General features: G+C 45.6%; 1 protein-coding gene across 1 annotated transcript in view; it reads right to left on the bottom strand.

Annotated features, from left to right (window-relative positions):
• Positions 1-699: 699 nt before the first annotated feature.
• The window catches only part of LOC309674956 (uncharacterized protein), a gene marked incomplete at both ends in the record, with an annotated part of 207,591 nt that continues 184,885 nt past the window's right edge, over positions 700-23,405 (bottom strand). The window contains 14 exons of the mRNA XM_082487153.1: positions 700-779; positions 1,841-1,969; positions 4,419-4,544; positions 5,217-5,345; positions 5,654-5,782; positions 8,042-8,170; positions 8,873-8,998; positions 10,646-10,774; positions 15,371-15,502; positions 16,989-17,117; positions 17,335-17,463; positions 18,515-18,640; positions 19,147-19,275; positions 20,933-21,061. Coding sequence (XP_082343279.1) covers positions 700-779; positions 1,841-1,969; positions 4,419-4,544; positions 5,217-5,345; positions 5,654-5,782; positions 8,042-8,170; positions 8,873-8,998; positions 10,646-10,774; positions 15,371-15,502; positions 16,989-17,117; positions 17,335-17,463; positions 18,515-18,640; positions 19,147-19,275; positions 20,933-21,061 — 1,751 coding nt within the window. The remainder of the gene's footprint in view (positions 780-1,840; positions 1,970-4,418; positions 4,545-5,216; positions 5,346-5,653; positions 5,783-8,041; positions 8,171-8,872; positions 8,999-10,645; positions 10,775-15,370; positions 15,503-16,988; positions 17,118-17,334; positions 17,464-18,514; positions 18,641-19,146; positions 19,276-20,932; positions 21,062-23,405) is intronic.

Below are 23,405 nucleotides of genomic sequence, written 5' to 3'. Positions count from 1 at the left end.
AGAAAGGCAGAAGAGCCTGACAGTCAACACCCTGCTCTTTGGAAGACACTCAGACGTAGCAAGACATAGATGGAGACCTTCCAATCAGTCAATCCACACTAGAGATGTGGTACATATTCTTAAATTAATTAACAACTCATTGAGGGCTGCGGTGGATTCTTCTTCAGTTGCAAGTATAAAATTAGATTGGATTCTTTTCTAGAACACGTGATGTTATTCAAAGAGGAATTAATTTGGTGAATCCCACTAGTTTCTGTGCAATGTGATTTTTGCAGTGGATCCATATTGGCTTCATAATCCATGGAACACTCCTTAAACTTCACGCTGGTTTTCAAGCGGGTTTAGAAAGTCACTTATACGTGGTATGGCTCACTGCAAGTTGATATGTTACATACTGCTTATCCTGATACCCTTTGGAGCTGCTCTTACTAAAAGCATGTCCAAGCTTTCAAACAATGGATTATATTATATATCAGAAAGAATGTCCAGAGCAGATTAATGGAGGGGTAAGGGGCTAGGAATAAATACATGAAACAGATTCAACTTTTTAAAAGGATCCAGCTACTAAATGGCCTCTGTAGTCTTCCATAAGAAGTGTGAATACTTCAGTACAATTCAAGCTGAATTGAATAGCTGTTTTCATATCCAAATTCAAATACCGTCTGTGCATATAAAACAGTTCATTTATTAGTCCAAATGTTACTGTTGTAGAGCTCTTGGAAAAATATTCCCTCTTTCTTGGGTTTGTTCTTCATAAAAAGGAAGTTTTGGAGGGCCACCTAGAGAATTAAGTAGAAACACAGTTTCAGGTCTATATAATATAATACTGAAATATTGTATAGATTCTACAATTCACACTTAAATAATTCAATAAATGGTACTCTTCAAAAGAAGGTAGAGGACTGAGTTACGCCGGCCTCCTCACAGAGGCAGAGAGCAGGCAAAACAATAAAGCATCTCTCAAATGAAAGGTTCCCAAAGTGTTTCCTAAACTAAATGAAGAATGGTATGGTATCACCATCAAGCCAGTTGTGATTAGACTGCAGCTGGGAGGAAATTTTCACTCAGTACTCTATCTCATGAAGAAGAGAAATTATCTAAATGAAAAAAAAAAAACCAAAACAAACAAATACAACAAACCCCCAAACCCTTTTGTGACAGGCTTTAGTGCACTCAGAAATCAATCCAAATCTGTTTTCCAATGTTTTATCTACTTATCTGGCTTACCACATCTCCCCATACTCTTCAAAACCTGACACCTCTACAAAAAGTAAGCAAACACGTTGGCATGCACGGCAAATAAACCTCCTTATTCATCTTACAGAAGCTGTGGATAACAACTATTTCAGGGCAAGATTTCATACTGGCAGGCATCGAAGAGCATATAGCTCTCCGGCACAGCTGTGCTGGAGGCAACCTCGGGAATCCATGAGCAGGTTGTGCAAGATCTCCACTTCGCAGCCTGCTCTGAGGGGAAACCACCACACTGAGTCAGTTCAGCTTGGCCAAGACCTCACAACCACCTGGAACGACTCCTGGCATTTGCAGCATCTGCTGGCATTTGCACCACCCGGCGCCTGGACCCTTAGGAGGACAGCGCACACCAGCACAACCCTTCCAAGCAAAGCTGCTGCTACCACAGGCTCTGGGATTTCACCAGAGATGGAAATGCAGAGTGGCCTCTGCCTCACACAGCCCGACACAGAAACTGTGGCGGCTGCTGCTGAGCACCGTGTTTGCGTGGGGGGTTGACAGTCCTGTCTAAACGGTCTACTGACCACCACCAACGCATGATTTCTTCTACTAAGAAAGGCCGCACATCTCCAGCTTATTATGTTACCTTCTTTGCAGGTTGGCCCCATCCACGTGGCTGGGCACACGCAGTTCCCGTTGTACGGATTGCACTGGGATTTACTGGCACACTGGCATCGCAGGGAGCAGTCGGGGCCGTACTGGTCCGACCTGCATTCTGGAAGGACAGAAGTGTTTGGAAGAGGGTGAATGCTCCCTAGTAGTCTCCCTGTTCTCCGGGATCAGGAAGCTACGTAGACACCTACATCTGTTAACATTAAAACACGGCATTTTGGAAAGCCTTGCAGTCTTCAAATTTCGTCTGCCACATGGTCTGCCCAAACCGTAGCCCAGCTGTCCTAAAGAAGTTCCCAGAATGGAAATCATTACTGGTGTCAAAACAGGGGTTGACAGCCCAACAGAAAGGATCTTGGGATCCGCTCAGGAAAGTTACTGTCAGCATCCTGGATCCACACTATCTATCTCCTGCACGTCTCCACTGCACGGCTTGGCTGTCGGCGTGCGCCAGCAAAGAGCTTTCACTCAAAGAATGTGAAATTGAAAATTAATCCATTCTATATAGGCTCTTATGTCTTACTCCGATTGCACAACTCTGCTGCCTCCTGGCACATTAAACTCTCAAAACGTCTCACCCCCAAACACAAATACATTTCATACCTAGGCTGATAAATTCCCATTGCGATTTTTTTATGCAGCCAGAGTACGGGCATGAAGGAAGTGAGCAGCAGGTCACGAGGCAGGGTGCTCAATACACCGTCAACAATAGCCCTCTCTCCCTCACCTCGCTAGAAAATACCGTGAATAATGAAGGCGCTCGCTTTCTCACACGGGCGCCGTTAGGTGAGTAGAAGTGCTGCTGAGCCTCGCATCAGCTGCAGCCCCAACACGTGGGAGAACTCTCCCCGTGCGCTCAGAGCTTGGCCTTTTCAATTAGGAAATGTTATGAGAAAAGGTCTCCCCGAACACCTCTGGACCTGATTTTAATTTATGTAATACCACATTTTCATGTTAATAACAATGTGTATTTAAGACATCTGTTTGAAAGTCTGCAATGTTAATTTACTACAGAAAAAGAGCGCCCATAAAAGTCTGCTATATTCTCTCTTTTTTTTTTTTTTTAATTAACATTTTGCCTGTTTAATGGGTGCTTTACCAGAGTTCAAATTAAAATCAGGCCTTTTATCTTTATGGCCGCTGCACAGTCACAGCTGCTCACAGTTATATCGCAGATGAACTGAGCCTAATTGAAAATAAAAATGCAAATAAAACCTACCCCATAACAGCTTTCCACGGATGGGGGCTACCCTAGCTGATTTAAGAAAAATAAAAATGACTCCTAGAGTTTGCAAGGAGCAAAACCTCAGTTCACATTTTTGGTGCCGAGCTTCCCCCTCGCGTTCCACTTCTGCCTAAAATTTTGCTGGAGAGGCCCCTGGCTGCCCAGCGCCGTGCCGGCTGTGGGCTGGCTGATGTCCCCCATCGGACCAGCGCCTGCAGACCGGGTGGCTTCGGCTTCTGACCACGGGACAGTGCGGAGAGGGAAGCAAATCATCTTCCATTTTCGTTTTGCAGGTTGCACTAGCACTTAAGCTCCCAGCAATTACTTTGCATTAATAACAAGCTGTTTAAAGCCGTTTCCTGCCCTATCCTTGAACAAAAGGAGAAATAATATTCCCCCACTGTGATTTGGGGGCTCGGGAGGATTATGGCTCCTGGTGTGAACCTCCAGTATCAGCATACAGACTTTCACTCCTTTTATCTTGTTTGCCACAGCGTTAGGGTCACAAATCTCTTCTTACACTTCTTTAAGCCACTGCAATTCCTTTTGCTCCAGTGACTACCCTACGTTTACTCCACCACAACTGTGGTCAGAGTCTGGCGCAAGAATCTCGCCTGCCCTTGCTGCCTCCCCACCCCGCAACCATCTCATCAGGGTACAGCGGAGGGACTGGTTTTCCCTACAGGAGAAATTTATCACCTATTTTTATACCCTTGTTACAAAATAATTCTGTCGTCATGGGCCAACCGTTTCCCAAACACACAGTCCAAGTGCCTGTGCTGCAAATGAGGGAATTTTATTTGGATTAAATGTTCCTGGACTACTGCTGAACCCCAGAGGCAGGCGTAGCCGCTGCAGCTCCACTACCCTCATCCGCAGGGATTCCTCCCTGCTTCCTGGGGAAGCAAACCCAGAGCTGGACATACTTTTGCATTGGTCTGAAAAAGGTGACAAATGTCCATGTGACAAAACAAGTGGCAATCAGAACTCTTCACGCCCATTTGCACCCTCCAGAGTCTTCCCAACTGTGTCTACAAAACCGTGGGCTGCTTGGTATGTTCTTCACCAGCACACATTTCTCCAAAACTCCAGGCAAATGACATTTTAAAGCTGACCCATAGTTTTCCTATCAGTGTATCAACTTAAATATTGATTAAATCAAGAGGTACATCCTGTTGATAAAGCTCTTGATAACATACAAGAGTAATTTGCTACCAACAATGTGTTCTTGAATACTGGCAAATGTCCTTTCACAGTTACACTTAGACCAACAGGTCATATTGGTTTAACTATATACAGTCCAGCCCTTAGGAAATATTACCCTTACCAATGTCACATTTGTCTCCAGTCTTCCCAGGTGGGCAAAGGCACTTCCCAGTCTCTGGATCACAAGGAGCATCTCCGCAGTCGCACCGACGCTGGCACCTCTCTCCAAACCAGCCCCCGTCGCAGCCTGACGGCAAGAGTGCTTTTTTAGACGCACATTTGCATGGCAAAGACGTACATTAAGCCAGGGGAGTTTTTCCAGGATGCCTCAGAGGAAAGCTCATAAACCCTCCACTGAAGGTAGTGTAAATGCCAAGTTTAATGAAGACTTGAACACAGTGGAATAGGCATAATATTTATATGAACTCTCCTTATGTGGGGTTTGTCTGATCTAACCTATCAAAGGTATCTGTAAATCTGTCCTAGAAATGTAACTGGCACTTATTTTCATTTTTAATTAGAAGTCTCTAGAAGACCATTCCATAACACTCAACAGGTCTGACATGCACCTATTTAATAATCTTATTTGGAGTTTTAGAAGAAAATTTAGAACCAGTAAAAGGGAGTTATTTTTAATAAACGACATGTTGAACTCATTGCCGCAAAACACCACAGAGACCAGGACTTCCACCGTATTAATCGGAACCAGATTAGTTAATTTATAAGGAATGAGAATGCCCAGCTATAACAGGTAAACAATCCCAAATCTAGTGTTTCGGGATATTTAGAAAGCTCAAAATATAGAAGAGGTTGCTCTCAATAAACAAATATTTGAGTAATGACATGGGGCTTTTTGAGTTTTATTTTGGTTTTGTTTGTTCATTTGTTTTTTTCTTGTACACCAGAGGGGTACAAGTACCTTTCTCGCAGTAGACACCTTGATAACCCAAAGGACAAAGGCACTGTCCTGTCACTGCATCACAGCTCGCTCCATTTTTACAGGCACATGCATGAAGACAGCTTAGCCCATAAAATCCAAGGGGGCATTCTGAAAAATGAAAGTATCAAGTGAGGAAAGTCTACGAAGAAAAACATACACCCCTTTAAAATCCTCTGTATTCTCAGCTACGTTCCCCGAGAGCCAACAAAAATGATATTTACCATTAACTCCAATAATGCCACGTGCTTTTAAACTTGTGCCACCCCAGCAGCGTTACTCAGGTCTGCCAGCAGCTGGGTGATCTGGGACACCCCAAAAATTGTAACTGAACCGGCAAGGTGGTTACGTGACTACTGTGAAGCCCCCCCCATCCCGTTACTGTCGGGAACCAGAGCACCCGGGCTGCCTCCACTTACTGTGCTCACAGGAGTGGCCGTAGTAACCCGCGGGGCACCGGCAGCAGCCCGTGAACCTGTCGCAGGTGCCGTTGTGCTGGCACGAGCAGTCCAAGCCACAGCCAGGCCCGTACTTCCCCGGGAGACATTCTGCTGGCAGGACACGGACAGAAAAAAACAGACAAACAAACAAAAAAAATAATCACTGACCACACAGAGAAGAGCTCTTCTGCGATAACTTGTATAGCTGAGATGACACCCGTATGATAACTTGCAGAGCCAAGGAGAACATTTGTTATGAAGACACAGCACTTCTGCACAACTAAGATGTATTTACATACCTTCACGAGAAACCTTTTCTATTCTATAGATGGTCACGCAGAAATTTCCTTGTCCTTTTTATAGTCCACCTTTTAAAATTTGTTTCTTTGTATAGTCAATGTTGAACTCTTACCATGTATTGTAAAGCCACATAGTAAACGGTATAAATTGTATGCATTTTTTTTTCTAAATCTACAGCAATATTTTCTTTTAGACACTTAGAAAGTGTGAAAGAAAACACATCGCTTTTCCTCCTCTGTGTTATCATTGGAGTTCACACTATTCCAATTCCTAATAAAACCGGGAGGATCTTTTTCACACATAGCAACAGACTTTCCATGTATAATGAGATATCTGCTTTTACAGAACTGAACACATCTCAAATTACTGAAAGCCGAATCAGGCGAAAGTGACTATGCCAATATAATTAACCTAGGCATCATTTCTGCATAAGTTAACTTCCCACGGCTGTGCTAATTTGAATTTGGGCAGATCAACTTAAACGAGCGTGGCCGTCCAAATCATCAGATTCATAACTCTGCAAATGTCAGACAAGATCTTTCAAGAACATCATATCTAATCACTAGAAGAAGGATGCCTGATTAGCTGTCTTTGATTTCTAGTCAAAACACACTCAAAACCACGCTGCTGTGGAAATCAAGACTCAAATTGACGGTAACTTGGCTATCCCCGTCAAAAGATAAACAGTGAAGCTCCTCCTAGTGATATAACACACAATCCTTTACGCGATGTGTGCGTGTCTGCCCCCCACGCTTGACACCAGAGATGTTTTATCTAAGCACATCTATAAGATACACCCACTCCACATGGTGACACCTCCATCACCCTACCGGGGCTTTGCAACCCAAATGCAGCCTAGGGATGGTTCCAGAGATTTCAAGAACAAAGAGAGATGAATGCAGGTGGCCTACGCAACAAGAAGTTAGCCAGTTACTGATAAGCTGCACTTTTTTAGGGGATATTTTAGTGCCTGTGCACAGTGGTGGTCACATTGTGAGTGGCTCCGTGGAGTTAGCACCTTTCCTTTTCTCCCTGTTCCTCTTCTGCACACACACATACATGAAGTGGGTCTCTGAGGCTTCTCAGGTGCAAAGTGAAACAATTGCATAGAATTCTGCTAAAAAGTATCACTTCTATATGATGCTTTTATATAGGGACACTCCCCTCTAAAGACCAGTTCTTGGTAAAGATATGTATGGAGTTTGAGGTGGATATTCTACAGATGTCAGGGAGAAAAAGGCTGTAAATGAGGGCTCAAGAATGTGTTGGGAAGGTTGTACTTTGGCAGCTATGATGCAACGATGACATTGTCTTGAACGTGAACTCAGAACTAACTATTTATTTGACATCATCCCAGTAAACTCACGGTTTCCTTAACTTTTCTGGTCGTAACTATACAGCTATCTCTTATCTGGAGAGAGAAATGGGAACGCAGAAAAGCAGAATGACTTTTGGGAGATGGACAGAAAGGCGTGGAAAAACTCTGCTCTGGGCTGGCAGGAGGGTTTCTGGAGTGAAAACTGAGCTCATTCTGCTTAAGTGTGGTTTGTCTTGCGTATGGGAGAGCTGTCATGGAGAAATAAGGGTGAGATAGCAAGACAGCCTCAATTGCTTTGGACAGATGTTGTCAGAACTGTAGGAACAGGGAAGTCAATACATGGGAAGATCAACTGCAGTCCAACGTCAAAGGGAAGAGAATAACAAGGGAGAACATGACAAGAGAGGAGGGCGACGTTGGCTTCTGCTGACTTTGGAGGAGCCCATGAAAGAAGATACAAAACAATGTTCCCATGAACAAAAGAACACAAAAGTTGGAAAGGAGAAGAAATCGGAGTCTGTGCAAAGGAATTTATATGAGAGTTACAGAGCAGGATTCACGAGGAAACTGCCTCTGAAAGAAGACCTAAGACTCTAACTAGGGGCAGTTCTGTGTGAGAGAAGCTACAGAGATGAATGCAGCTGGGAGGGAGTCTACTTAAGCAAAAACTTTCCCCTTTTGTGGGTCTGTAGACACTGCAAAGCCCTGCTTGAATGTACACATCCACTGTCATCAAAGCAGAAAATTACCTTTCTCACACGATCTTCCTGTCCAGCCGAGCCCACAAGTGCAGTTGCCATCCACGTGGTCACAGATACCACCGTTCTGACAGGTACATGTCAGCTGGCAGTTGGGGCCATATTGTCCCTGGGGACACACTACAGAGAATTAACAAAGTTTGAAAAAAAAAAAACAAACTAAAAACAAAACCATCCCCCAAAAGAATGAAGGTGACAGGGAATAAATACAAACACGTGCTCCCCACAGAGTATCCCAAGTGCCTGGTGTCTCCCAAGGGCTGTGGGGCACTACTCCATGCTTATTAGCTGTTTCATCCAAACAGTCCCTGTCTCACCTTATCTCCTGGCTAGGTTCCACGCCATATTTGCTCATCCTGCTCTCCTCCCTTTGTCCCATCTCTCAACTCCTGCTCCTCAGCAAATCCTCTCCCTTCACTTTTTCAGCTCAAGCAATTTGCTTCTAAATTTAGTCCCATCCATCCGCAGCGCCCTCACGCTGCCCATGCTGTGTGGTACAAACCCACCCTTTCCCCCGTCTTTATGTTCTGTTTGGACCGCAGCCTCTGAGAGCAGTCACTTCAGCTTTGAGGAGAAACCAGTGCAACGGTACCAGGTGTGGTGGAGCAAAGCAGTGAGATGTGGGCAGGAGACGGGGGTAGGACAAAGGCAGGGTGATGGAGCGGAGAGGGACGGAGGCCGAGTACACAGCAAACTGCAACGTTATCAAGCAAAGGCGTTGGGAAACACAGCTATAAACAATGTTTGGCGCTGAGTTTTATTTGCCGGTTGTTTTAAGTATGTACCCAACTGACGAGATGACCTTGGGTCCGGCTTTGTTACCTTGCTGACAGCTGGGTCCCATTTGGCCGGGAGGACAGGTACACTTGCCAGTCCGTGGGTCACACCGACCTTTACCGCATGCACAGAACAGGGCGCAGTCCTTCCCGTATCGGTGTTCAGGGCAAGCTGAAGGAAACACAGCCTTTTGTTAAACACCCCGGGCATCTGCTGCCAGTTTGCATTTTAACATAGGCAGGATGCTATAGGTAGAGTTGGCTTCGGTTTTATTTCAGCTAATGAGCTTCAAAGCAACAACTATGAAACCAAAACCCATCCAAAGACACGACTGCTTCTTCCTCTGAAACGTTACTTGAGGTTACAAATATAAAACACTGTTTTACATGGATCATTTACTAGGTTTCCTACCAAAAGGGTGAGTGTCCAACTGAAACATCAGCTGCTCATCCTTCCAGCTAAGGATGTCTTTCCTTCCTTTATATCAATGCTGTCCAATGCTGAAGAGCCAAGCTATAGGCTGCTAAACATTAAAGCACTGCCTTTCTGTGAATAAGCTGAAGAGAACTTCACAGAGATCATAGCTTTGGAAATAGCACCGCAGTTCACGGAATCTTCAGAGTTGGAAGGGACCTCTAGAGATCATCTAGTCCCACTCCCCTGCTAAAGCAGGATTGCCCAGAGCACATTACTCAGGACTGCATCCAGGTGGGTCTTGAAAACCTCCAGAGAAGGGGACTCCACAACCTCCCTGGGCAGCCTCTGCCAGTGCTCTGTCACCTGAACCGTAAGGAATTTTTTCCGTGTATTTGAATGGAAATTCCTATGTTCTAACTTGTGCCCATTGCCCCTCGTCCTGTCACTGGGAACCACTGAAAAGAGTCTCCATCCTCCTCCAACACACCCTTTAGGTACTTGTACGCCATAATAAGGTCTCCCCTCAGCCTTCTCTTCTCCAGGCTAAAGAGTCCCAGCTCTCTCAGCCCTTCCTCATAAGGGAGATGCTCCAAGCCCTTCATCATCTTAGTTGCCCTTCGCTGGACTCGCTCCAGCAGTTCCCTGTCCCTCTTGAACTGGGGAGCCCAAAACTGGACGCAGTATTCCAGTTGTGGCCTCACCAGAGCAGAGTAGAGGGGGAGAATGACCTCCCTCGACCTACTGGCCACACTCTTCCCTATGCAGCCCAGGATTCCATTGGCCTTTTTGGTAACAAGGGCACATTGCTGGTCCATGGATAATTTACTGTCTACCATGACCCCCAGATCCTTCTCCTCCGAGCTACTTCCCAGCAGGTCCGCCCCTAACCTATACTGGTGCCTAGCATTCTTCCTCCCCAGGTGCAGCACCTTGCACTTGCTTTTGTTGAACCTCATCAGGTTCAGCCACACAATTTAGCTCTGAAATAGAGAAGTGAGAGTAGGGTTGCCATGGAGTCTTTACCATTTTTGCCATGACAAAACTCGACCTTTTTCCCATTTATTGTAACTAATGGCACCATAGTGTGAAGCAAAATATTGAGATAATTTCTCAACCTAGAAATTTTGGACAGGAAGAAGGAACTTGAGCAATTCATGCTGAGCTGGCTCTAGAAGAAGATTTGGGCAAGCAGGTTGTAATCCTGGGATGAGTGTCCTTGCTTCTACGCACGCAGAAGAGAGGGAAAATATTTTGCAGGAGATTTTTTACAAAGCTGGAATCCTGATTTACAATTCAAGGAGGAGGTAGCTGGGATCTGGCTGTTTTTCTACGGACAAGCTCTTATGCAGATTATTCTCTCTGCTGTTTTTTGAAAGAAGCAGAAGATGAATGTTGGCTTACTTTTACTACAGTCGGCTCCAATGAAACCAGGCGCGCAATCACAAGTTCCCGACACAGGGTCGCAATGGCCTCCATTCATGCATTTACAGGGGTTTTGGCAGTTCGAACCATAAGTACCTTTTGGACACCCTGTTATAAAGGAACGAAATAGCGATTAGGCTATGTTACCACTGGGGCCACTGCAGTTCATGTCATAAGTGCTTTGTTGCTTTCAACCAAAATTAGATTTTTGTTTTCCAACTCTATTCACTTCCAGAGGGCCAGGAGGAGGCATGGACAAGCAGATGGTTGCCTTGGGCAGCAAAGCATTGCTGACTTGCAATGTCAAACCCCTGGAGAGCCGGACCCACTGCTGCTGCCGAGCCTGGTCCGACTGCTCTGGGCTCTGCCTGCTCCTTCTACTCCTCATACACAACGGTAGCAAGAAAAGCAAGCCCAGTTCTTCAGAGCTTTTCCTCTTGGATTTCTGTTCCAAACCAACTTGTTCCCCTTTTGCCTCCTATGGCAGAGATGGGGCCCTGGTTGCTCTTCCTTTGGGCAGCGACAGCCTGGTTTGACCATGATGGTGAGAAGCCGTGAGCCATCTCTGCCTCTTTCAGCGGTCATTTTAGCTGACCAGTTACAGATACTGGGGCAGGTCTCATCTTTTAAGAAAGCTCAAGTTGGAGAAAGTTTCTTTCCTCTATGACCTACTCTCACTCCAAACTGGAGTTGGCATTGCTCTGGCACATCTGGTGGGCTGTGGATGGAAGACTATGAAAATGTGGCCATGACAATAACAGGCAATTTCAGAAGACACCTTCTCAGAAGATAGATACAGGAGAGAGATGCTTTAAATGCAAAGCCAGAAAATTCTCTAAAGAAAGAAAAAAGAAAAAGCAGCTGTATTTTGTAATAACCAGAAAAAACATTAGTCCTGCATGGATTGCTGAGCCGGTGTTAGCTGCAAGCTGTCCCATGAAGAGGTTTTCCCAGGTGGTAGCGAGTATTTCTGGTCTCTTTTGGGACAGCTAATGTGAAGGAGCACTGAATACCAGATCAGGAAGACATGAACGCATCTGCCATGCTTAACTCATGTCTTCGAGATACTCTTTAGAGTGATGGAGGCTTGAACTGAGGAGAAGACCTGAGGCAGAGCTGCTAGGCACGTGTCTCCCATCTGTCAGGGTTGCCTCCAGCATGCCACCACTAACTCTAGAGACGTAGGTTACTGTCCCAATTTTCCCAGCGTACTGGAAGGGGGACAAGCTGGTGCTTTTACAGCAATGTCATCATCATTCAACAGTTACAGCAGTGCTACTTCCTCTACCTGTCATTACTTTGCTCCTTCCTTCCTTCTCCTCCCCTGGCAAAAGAAAAGCCTACAGCTACTTTGGAAATCTGGTTGGATATACGTTTGCACAGGTCTCCAAGCAGCAGATCTCTTACAATCTGTGCATAAATAACTTTATATATTTGCTCTCTTTTCTGAAGGCACGAAAGCATGGTCTGAGCTGCTGGAGAAATCTCTGGATTTTTTGAACTATTCAATAGAGCTTATGGTGAAGTTTTTAAGGATGCCTTTTAAAATAAAACTGAAAATTGGCTTCTGCTCAAATCAGGATAGCAGATCATCAGGACTAAACAGATACACGCTTTTATAACATGCAGATACTCTTCCCAGCCCTTCTCAACCATGGCTTCTTCTCAATGAGTACTTCGTCATCAGTGCTTCCATCTGTCAGTACAGAAAATCTGTTTTCATGTGCAAACCCTGGCATCGAGGAGTGAGCCCTGCAACATCTATTTCATTTCCACAAAGACACAAAATTAAGGGCACACCCAGATTTCTACGATTTAATTGGACTCTAAGTGAGTTTTCTTTTCCTCCTCCCTTTCCTTTTGGTCATCATTTGGCTTTTCTCTTTTTTTTTTTTTTTTTTTTTAATTGTTTCCCACACTCCCAAACGTGTTGCTTCTCAGCTTCTCCCTGGCAATGCTTTTCAGGGTCGTTCCTCAGCTCAAGGACTAGCAAGGGCTGCTCCATCACTGAAGGGCGCAGTAATTTCCCCCTTACCAATTGATTTACCCTTGCAGCATTTTATTTATTTCGGTTCAACTTGGAGCAGCACAAGCAGGGCAAACACATCAGCTGCGACGTTCACGTGATTATTAACAAGGCCATCTCATCTGTTACTACTTTGCAGAACTTCTATGCAGATAGCTAGCGCAATTTACAGAGTGTCCTGCCATTTAAGTAGGCTCTGCCTTTATAAAGAGGGTTAGCCTCTAGCCACCAGTTATCTCATAAAGACATTTTCTAATTTAACAATTTCCCGTGCATCCGACTTATGTTTTTTCTGAGAATGGCAGGAGCAGCAGCCAGATTTCTAACTCATTTCCTGAATTTTTTCCTTCTGGTTTGGGTGGGTTTGCCATGATCAAGAGCTCCTAAATCTTTTCTTACCAACTACATACACTAGGGCTTTTCTTACCAGTATTATTAATTGTGTTGTCAAAAACCCCTCACTTTTGAAGCATCCCGTTACCTACAGCTTGAAGGCGATGCTGGTGAGGTCCTTCTGGCTCAGCATTCACCCAGGCCAGTAAATGTCACAGAGACGTAGCATCGGTTTCGTTTTATCCATTACACCACCACTTACTGCTTTTTATTCATAACTTCACTCGAGTAGATCTGCCTGTCCACCAAGTTATGGACAACTGATGGGGACCTTATTGCTAGTTTGTCTGCTTCCTCCGGATCCTGCCAAGAGACTGTTTCAGCTCTTCACTCCAAAATTTGAGAACATGAAAGCATCGTTGCTCTTGGCTCCTGGAAATTTAACTTCCCAGCCAACTACACCTTTTATAGATACTTTCTTGAACCTTTCTTCACAGTACTATAAATACAGCAATGGTTGCCAGAAACCATTTCCAGCAGCATCCAACCACATGTTGACTGGACTGAAGCCCACTTCACATCTTTAGGAGCGGCTCCCTATGCTGTTTTTAATATTATATCGAAAGCTTCTTCACCCTGGAGCAGCCCCAGTTCTCTCTGTAGTGAGGACAGTGGGAACAAGGACTATTTCCCCCAAAGTCACGCTAACTATCCCTGGTTATCAGACATTACCATCAGACAACTGTTATCCGACATTCCATTATCTCTCCAGTAACCATTTAACAAAACTACACTTATAAAGTGACAATTTGCTGTGCAAGATACCGTGCAGCTTTGGAATTTAAGAGAACACAATGCCATGAAGGCTCACGTCTCACATGCTGTAGGTTTAATCCTAACTACACGGGAGCCCATGGCAAAATCCCCTCTGAATGCAAGGAAACAGATTTCAGTTTGTAATTTCTTCTATGTCAGAGCACCAGTGCAATTATTAACGTTTTAAATTTTAAATACTGAAGTAAAATCGTAAGTATCTAAGCAAGCTCGAGGACATTTACGATAATCTACAGAGATTTAGTACGATATGCACAGGTAATGACTACTGAAAGATTGCTACATAAAAGTAATAGGCTAACCATGATTAAGTCTTTTAAAACGATACTGTTAAATAGTTGATCTCCACTACTGCTCTACTATAATATTTATTATAATGTAATGTATAATGGATCTGGATGGCTCTAGCCTAGATTTTGAAGGCCAGATTTCGATCTCACTTACAGTGAGAACTGATGTACAAAGGAGGATAGAATCAATCCTTACATTTACATTTATATTTTAAAGAATAACTTGTGATGACATGATGGTAATATAAATGCCCATCTCCAAAATGAGCCTCATTCCTATTTCCACTTGAGGAATAAAGCACAGGTTTAACCCTTACTAAAGCTGCACACATCACAGGTGGTATTTGTATCCGTACTGTCACCCAAAAAAGCCAGCAAACCAAACAGAGCTGTGCTCGATTCCTAGGAAAGGAAAATCAGCATTTGCCAAAGAGAAAGTGCCTTTTTTTTTTTTTTTTTTAATGAGACTATTACAAGCCACGGAGTAAAAACAAAATTAAAGTTGTAAATAAAAAGGTAATTAACTGTCTCTTTTTCTGGACGCGATGGTGTATGTTTCTTATCAGTTGTCACATTCCACCAGGTACAACTTTACAGATGTCCTAAAATACCGGCATGAGGCATGTGGATCTGGGAATATTTTTTATGATGGAGTGTTCAGCCAATTGGCATTTTGTCCTCTACACTAGTCACTATTTTTCAATCCAGAGTAACAATTTGTTTAATTTGATTGTTCCTCAGAAGGCCCTACAACTTAGGTGAGTTTATGAATCACTTCGATTTATTGCCAATTGCAGCTTGTTGTTTTCTAATAACTATTTGTTCTCACTTGAGCAGGCAGAGATTTCGGGAAGTATTTTGGCTCAGGTCTTTGGACACGAAAGAGCTACACAATATCCAGGTGCAGCTGAAGACAGGAGGTGTAAATGCAGAGAACGATGTTGATATTCTTCAGCGTGGCATGAAGTTGTAAAGAATTTAGCTAGTAAAGGAGTGGGGTTTTTTTTAAATTATTTTTTTAGAATATATATATATTTTTTTTTTAATTAAACCCTTGCAATAATACCGGTATTTTTATTATTGTAAATGAACCCAACCCAATCTTACTTTATCTCAGTCGACACTGCAAGTACTGACAGAGGTGAACCCAGAAGGACCAGCACTTGCTTCTGCGTAACGGGGTCCTCGCTCAGAAAGCGGGCAGCCCACGAAGATACTCACGGAGGGTGCAGCGGGCCCCGTAGTACCCCGGGCGGCACGGGCAGTCGCCGGTCACCGGGTGACATTCCTCATTCTCGGCAGAGCACTGACACACTCCGTTACAGTCCTTACCATACGTGCCCGGTGGACAAGCTTGGGGAAGAGGAAATGTAAACCAATAAATTAAATTTGTCTTGGTAAATATAGCACTCAAACAAAGAGTGAGCTCGAATTTATTAAATAAAATCCCTGCCTACAGAATGACGCTCTCCTCCGGGACTTTGGATTTATTACATTTACTTGGGGGTTACTTCACTGCTTCATTTTGTTTCGTTCAGTCAATTTGTGCCCAACTGTCAAGAGCCAGATACAATTTTCTCGTCACTAGAAAAAATCATAGGGAAATGTCAGGTAAAATTGACTAAAATAACAGTATAATTCACAAGGGACCAGGCGTGTGGATAAAGACATTCTACCTTTTGCAGGGAGTTTAAACTTGCAAAGCGGCGGTAGCACCAACACCTTTAGAGGTTTCGTTTTGCCTGTTGACAGCCACGTTGCCTACAGGTTTTGGACTTTCCACATCTAATTCTTACATTTCACTTCCATTAAGTTGCCCTGGTTGTGGGTCAGGATTTGGAGTCCTTTAGAGGAGGATATGGGACACCAATGTCATTTTTTTTTTACTTCTTTTTTGCTGTTGTTTTTCTTTTTGCTAAAGTGGCGCTCAGGCAGAGCCTTGTAAGGAAGAACAAAGTCAGAATTATGCAGCTGGAGCCACAGAACGAGCCTGTTCTCAAAGACAGCTCCGGAGGGCCAAACTCAACACCGAAGAAAAACCGGATAATGACATTTCCATGAGCTCTGACAGCAGGAATACACAGTCACCCACAGGGACAACGCCAACAGAAAGCAGAGCTGCTGCTTTAACCAGGGTACAGCGATGGCCGTGGGCCGGAGCCGGGCTCTGTTGGCACCTCCTCAGCCTATTTGGATCCAGTTCAGTCCCTGGCTTCTCCCTGCCCGCCTGAGAGCTGCAAACCTTGAGAGGGCAAACCCCGCCAGCCCAAACCGCACCAGGCACAGAGGTCAGAACCGGCCAAACCATTTGGGTGAGGGACACAGCCCTTGTCCATCTTCACTGCCATGAGGGTATTGCCTCCTCCCTCTTCAGGCATTTTATCATCAGGTTTTAATCACAAAACCATAGAATAGTTAGAGTTGGAAGGGACCTTGAAGATCATCTCGTTCCAACCCCCCTGCCCTGGGCAGAGACACCCCCCACCAGCCCAGGTTGCTCCAAGCCCCGTCCAACCTGGCCTTGAACACCTCCAGGGATGGGGCAGCCACAGCTTCTCGGGGCAACCTGGGCCTGAGGCTCACCACCAATAGAATTTCACCGCTAAAGAATTTCTTCCTAATATCTAATCTAAATCTCCCCTCTTTCAGTTTAAAACCATTCCCCCTTGTCCTATGGCTACACTCCCTGATAAAGACCCCCTCCCCAGCTTTCCTGTAGGCTCCCTTTAGGTACCAGAAGGCCGCTATAAGGTGTCCTGGGGAAAATTTCTTGTATTTAAGAAATTATTTTCTTAATTAATTTACAAGGGAAATATTTGCATTCTTATAATAAACTTACTTTTCTCACAGCCGTAGCCGGTGAATCCCGGAGGACAGCCACACTCGCCCGTCAGATGATGGCAGGGGGTACCCGTGGGACACCGGCAACGCTGGGCACAGCCCACGCCGTAGCGGCCGGGCAAACAAGCTGCAACGGTGCAACCGATCCTCGTTAGGGCACGGGGCAGGGGCCAGACAGGATGGTGCAAAGCTACCCCCCCTCCAACGGATCTGCTACACCCATCCCCGTGAGCACCTCCAGACCGACCCCATGGAGTGAAAGGATCCCGTCATCAGCTTTGGATCTGGGAGGAATGTACACACCAACCCGAACGTTCCTCCACAAATGCCCAGCAGACACTCACGTTTGTCACAGTGCCTCCCTCGCCATCCCTTTTCACAGTGACAGGCTCCAGTTTGATGGTGGCAGGACGAGCCGTGCACGCAGTCACATTGCTCCTCGCACCGCTTGCCAAAAAATCCCGGGGGGCAGACTGCGAGGAGAAGCAGAGAGAGCAACAGTTCTCCCTGCATCCATCATTGGCAAATGAGCCAATATTGTTCTTGCCCACGGCGATGGATATTTAGAAGACTGCACGCCCAGAAAATATCATTGAGAGAGAAAAAAATATTTAAAATATTAAAAGCGTTTAGCATTGGCTATTAATGAGTCTGCACACGAATGCTTGCAAAGACCTAGTCACAGCCTAGAGTACGACCCCAGATGGTGCCCACCGAGCTGGCGATGCCACCCACTTTTACACAATTATGTACAAAGGGGCAGCTGTTTGAACAATGCACCGTGTCCACCTACTGCTTTCCACCTCACAGGTCTCTGCACAGCGACCAGAGAGAAAGCAAGGCCTGAAGAAAAGGACAGTGGGCACTGCGAAGGCTTTGCAGGCCTCACTGGTGGCTGAGGCTCTGGGAGTCCTCAGCACCTCAGGAGACACCAGAAAATTGCCTGTGGCTTGCAAAAGTCACAGCATGTCAGTGGCTGAGCTGAAGGCACATTTCAAGTCGTCTGATGCCTACTGCTTATGAGATTTCTATTTCAGGGGGTTGCACAGATCTAAACTTGCCAGACAGCCACGTCAAATCCAAACAATCTGGACCACAGGCAAGGTAGGTGCAACCTGAACCATGACAGGCCAATTTGCTGAGCTCCCCTCAATGACCCAGACAGACACAGCAGCATGTGCCCGATCCGGCAAACTCTCCTTACAACACACTCCCTTTCCTATATTCTTCCTCGTACCCATAAGGTGGAGCAATACCTTCAGTTTGTCAGCAGGCAGGGAACAGAAGTAGGAGGAGATAAAAGGATTTGGACAAGGGCATGTATTTGCGGTTGTGTAAAGACCTGCCCCCGGGGCTCCCGAGACACACGGTGAGCACTCACACTGGTGGTACTTCCTATCAGCCTACAGAATACTGGAAAATTAAGATACAAAATAGAGACAGGCTTCTTACTGGGGAGGAAGAAATGACTGATTCCAGAAGAGAGTGTTAAAATAAAGCATCCGCAGAAGGAACTGCCCTTACCAACATCACAGCGGTCCCCAGTCCAGCCGGCGCGGCAGATGCATTTCCCCGAGAGCTGGTCACAAACCCCATGGTGGCAGCTACAGTTCTGCTCACAGCCCTCTCCGTACCTCCCGTCCCCACACTCTGAAACGAGATGGGGGAGACTGACAGGGTCCAGGCTGGAGGGGCTCTAGGGAGAACACGCTTACACCTCTGAAATATGGTGAGACACGTAAGCTGGTCCTAAAAATCTTCAGTGAGGGAGATTTTGAAGCCTCCCTTGGCAAAATTGTCTAGAAACATATCATCTTCCTCTTGGAAGATTTCTTTTATTATTTTTTTCTCCTCAAATTGAGTTCATTACCTGTCTTTCCTGTCCCCAAGGGGCAGAGAACAGCTTATTCCTCCCCTTTGTCCAGTAAGTTTCTAGCACCATGGTACATTCAAGTGCCAATACCATATCTACCCTCAGTCTCCTCATGTCTGACTAAACGACCCCAATTTTTTGAACCTCTCCACAGCCAGTGTTCTCCAGCCCTCTGCCCCTCCTCTCGCTTTTTTCTGGGCTGTCTCAAACCAGACCTCACCAGAACTGAATTTCCTTGCAGAGCAACTGGGGCTGGAGGGATGGAAGACATGATGAGACTCACCCAGCTCACACGCGATCCCCGTCCAACCCTGAGGACACCGGCACTCGCCCGTCACCCGGTCACACGTTGCCTGGCCGTGGCAGATGCAGCGTTGTAGACAGTTTGCACCATACCATCCAGGAGGACAGGCTGCAAAGAGGAGGCAGGACAAAAGTCTTCCATTAAGAAGAGAAGGAGGTGAAAACAGGTTAAACACAACCTTCCCCTCTCGCCCTGGTGATTGTGAAGATGCTGTGGGAGGTACAACCAAGTAAAAATGGGGTCATGACTGATAAGGAATTACACAGATCAGTGTAAAACTGGTCCGGGAACAAAGTAGGTGATGAAGTGAATTAGCTACGACCCACCAAATGGCCTCAAGATTTTCTGTTTGCACCTATGAAAAACATTTCTTGGTTCCTACCAGCTTTCTCAACGCCAAGGAGCAGAGTTATTGATTTCCCTGTTTTCAGCATTTCTTTGTACAGTCCTCTTAAAATCACAACTCCTTTTCTAGTTGATCTCGCTACCAACAGCTGGCTGACGACATTTTACAGTTTACCAAATTTTAATTAAGCAAATTTATTAATGCCATCACAACTGGTTCCTACGGATAGAACCTTATTTTTTGGCACAAAAAATACACGCCTCTCTCATGTGCCAGAGTGGCACCTTTTTAAGATGCCAACAGGAGAAAGTTCTCACTGTGCAAAAGCAGACACCAAAGGATGGCTCACCCAGCCTCACACGCTTATCCTATCTCCTTACTTTTAAAAAGAACCCCCCGAATGTATCATTAAAGCAAAAGGGTACGTTTGACAATGTCTTCACAACAGCTTTTTTAACTTTTGCTTTGGTTTTGTATTTCACGCAAACCAGAAAATTTTAGGTTGTGTCGTACATGTCACCAAGAATGCTTTGGTGCCTCCCCAAATTTTTATTCCTTCATGGAAAGAGCTCTTCAAATTACATTTTAAAGGGGGACCCACTTCATTAATTAATATGTATTCCTCTACTCCCGTCAGCTTCCACCCCCTCTCCCTAACCGTCCTCTCGGTATGCCGAAGGGCAGCCACTGCTTGCGGGGAGGTGCTGACTCCAAACCCCAGCTCAGCCAGGAGCATCCGCAGCAGCATCCCCAGCTCCGTGGCACCGCTTACAGAGCCAGCTCCCTTGCGGGGGAGGCACAGAAAAAGGAGCCTTCTGCAACGGGGATGGACAGACTTTTTCTAGCGGCTTGGGCGCAGGGGATTAGGAGGTGAAACGTAAGCCTCAGCGCAGCCTTTCTTTGCCAGCCTCTTTTCTCAAGGCGCCTTAGGAGTTGGGCTTGCGTTTGAGTCACACGCATCTGTCTAATTGCCAAGGTTGGAAGTCCCAATGCCTTTCACATGTTCGGGATTTAGCCTGTGTCTGGAACAGCGTACAGTAATGACGAGGATCAGTCGGGTGCACGGGACGGTAAAGCAGGCCATAGAAAAGAAACAGGGTTTTTTTTCAGTGTCATAAATGTGAAGTTTATGGACCTTTTCTCCCTTAATCAGGCAGCCTTCAAAACCAGCTCTCTTTCCAGTTTGTGACTGTTTCAGCCCCCTCTGCCCCATGTACACTGAGCTCTACACCCGGCCCCTGCAACGTGACGTCACAGGTTTATTTAAGGGATTGAGCCGCGTTATTGTGAGGATACAAAACCAATGGCAACACAGAGCAATGAGCTGATCATTCAAACACCAACAAAGAACCCCTGAGCAGAAGTTTTATTTTTCCCTCCTGTAAATCCTCCGGCAGGGGTTTGAATGTCCAACTGTACCTTCTTGGCAGGTGGCTCCTTTCCACCCTGGGCTACAAAGGCACGTCCCGGTTACGTGATGACAGAGCGCTCCGTTGTGACAGCGGCAAGCGTGGCTGCAGCCTGGCCCATAGCTGTCCCCCTGGCAAGCTGCAACGAGAAAAGTCCATAAAACCACATCAGGAGGCATCAAAGGAGGCATCATACAGAGCAAACCTGAGACGCAACCCAACGCTGGAGAAATCAGTGTGAAACTGGCTTCTAATGACACACTTTTCACATCATGAGGGCGCCTAAGTCCATATATTAGCCATGCCTGACGCTAAATAACGTGGCTTAAAAATACGTATCATAGCACGTTCTGAAGAGGCTTTTATCGAAGGGCAGGATTGCTCGGGTGATGGATCAGCTGTCATCCCCTGCCTTCCGGAATGTCTTTGTGCTAAACTAATGGTCCAGCAGAACCGCCAGCTTGACAGCCCAGGTATTTATTTGCATCCTGGTAAGAGAACTGACAACTTCATTGTTTTCAGTGTTCATTTTTCACAGCCGGATGACTTCGCTCACCCAGAGCCTCATTCTTCGGTCAGAGAGGGCTGATATTTTCAACGCATTTGGTTAAGCAGTTGGCTCCCAGGTGAAAACTTAACACAGCCATCTCACAAGCGTACGCTTGCTGCAGCTCCATTTTCAGTGCTTCTACCTATGAAAAATGGCAGTGATAAAATTCCTGTAGTCTCCGTTGCACTGGAGATTTGGATAGCTTTAAATGGTGGAAAACAGACAGTGCTGCTACCCTGTTTTCTTCAGATATCGCTCCCAGAATACAAAATGAGTTGATGAAGTTGGAGACCCTCCTCACATGGCTTCTGTGCCTGCCCTGCAGAGGCTCTCCTTCACTTGTACGAAGCTGTCAGAGCCTCTCATCCCTGCAGCGCTGCTGGCACACACTGGAGAGGCAAAAAAGGCTCTGATCCTTGATCCAGAAAAGTGTCCTGCACCCACTGAATGTGACATCTCCCAGGATCAGACACAAACGATGACTTTTCACCAAAACCTCTATGCCTTTGAGGGTGTCAGTGCGCAGAACAAGATGCAGTACTGTGGCAGGACACGTCCCTGGGGTCTGAAGGGAGGAGCGAAACCACCTTGACCTCAGGGGTCAACTTGGTTGACAGTATCCGACCCGTTCTCAGCCCTTTTCTTCCCATCTGAGGACTTCCAGCTTCCCAACGCGGTTCTCACAGACAACATTTCTCCATGGACTTCTTTTCAACCGTGTTCTTTTTTGTCATCGCTTGGACCCCATCCACATTGAAACCACAAGAAAGTGCAGGAGCTCAGCCCCATCACAGTTAAAAGTTTGTTCTGCAAACGAGGCTCGGTTGCCAAGTTAAAAGTTCAGCCCATCCTACAGAGCTCTGGCTCGGTTTTGGGAGCAGAACTAAATATTTCCACAATACAGACCAGAACTGTATCATAACCAAGCCAAAGGAAAAACCAGCTCATAACCAGGTCCCCTGACTGGTGACTAGTGGTTCGTGTGAGGTTTTTGCAGTATGCGTGCAAAGCTCTTGTTACGCTTACCGAGAAGACAAAAGAGTTTTCCAGTGAAAATCCGGGTAAGAAAGCAGAAATATCTGGAGAAGAAAATTTTCATTATTCGATTGGGCGGATACGAAAGTTTTTTAGCTTCTTGGTAGAACAAATGCTGATTACCAAAGTACTTTTCTGAAGAATAAGATAACAAGTGATACCCTGAAGCTATTTTATGAAGTTCCACGACTGAATGTACAAATATCTCTGGGACTTTTCTCCTTTCTTCATGATGAGTGCAAAAGGAAGAAGCAATCGAAAGGTTTAAAATATTACACTTCTTCTTGCTTCAAAATTTTCCTCTCGGTGCCTTTCCTCTCTAAGAGGAGGATTTATTCGTTTGCGGTCTTTAAAATCTCTTTTTGCACGCAGAGCAAGGAACATGCGAAACTGGAGACAAAACATTCAGACTGGAAGTAAACAGCCATCAAAAGTGCCGGGGAGCACAGGGAAATAAATGATGGGCACTGAGACTCAGTAGAGTGCCCCGAAGCTTTGATTTCATGCAGCTCCTGTGGATTATTCTCCCCAAAATGAAGCATCAGCTTTAAAAGAACAGAGAGTTTGCAAAATCAAATGCTCTCACACTACGCAATGTCAACCCCCTGGTTATCAGCGCCCCAGAGCAGAGACTCTGGCAGAGCCGATCTTTCCATACTCGTTCACTCCGCAAACCAATGTGGTCTCGTTTTACCACAAGGAACTGCTTCTGTGAAGATCCTGCTGAGCCCCAAACAGCTCCAGAAAGAGACATTTTTAGTACTAATAGAATCAGGACAAAATGCAGATGCTGAATTGTGTTCAGCTTCTACAGTCCATACACAACAGGACCTTTTTTTGTTTTTTTTTTTTTTGTTTTGTTTGGTTGGGCTTGGAAACTGCAAAATTTGGATGAGTT

This window comes from Vanellus vanellus (genome assembly GCF_965231255.1).
Source record: "Vanellus vanellus genome assembly, chromosome: 8".
Lineage (NCBI taxonomy): Eukaryota > Metazoa > Chordata > Aves > Charadriiformes > Charadriidae > Vanellus > Vanellus vanellus.
Note: the sequence above shows the minus strand (reverse complement) of the source record. Positions and strands in the feature narration are given on the sequence as shown.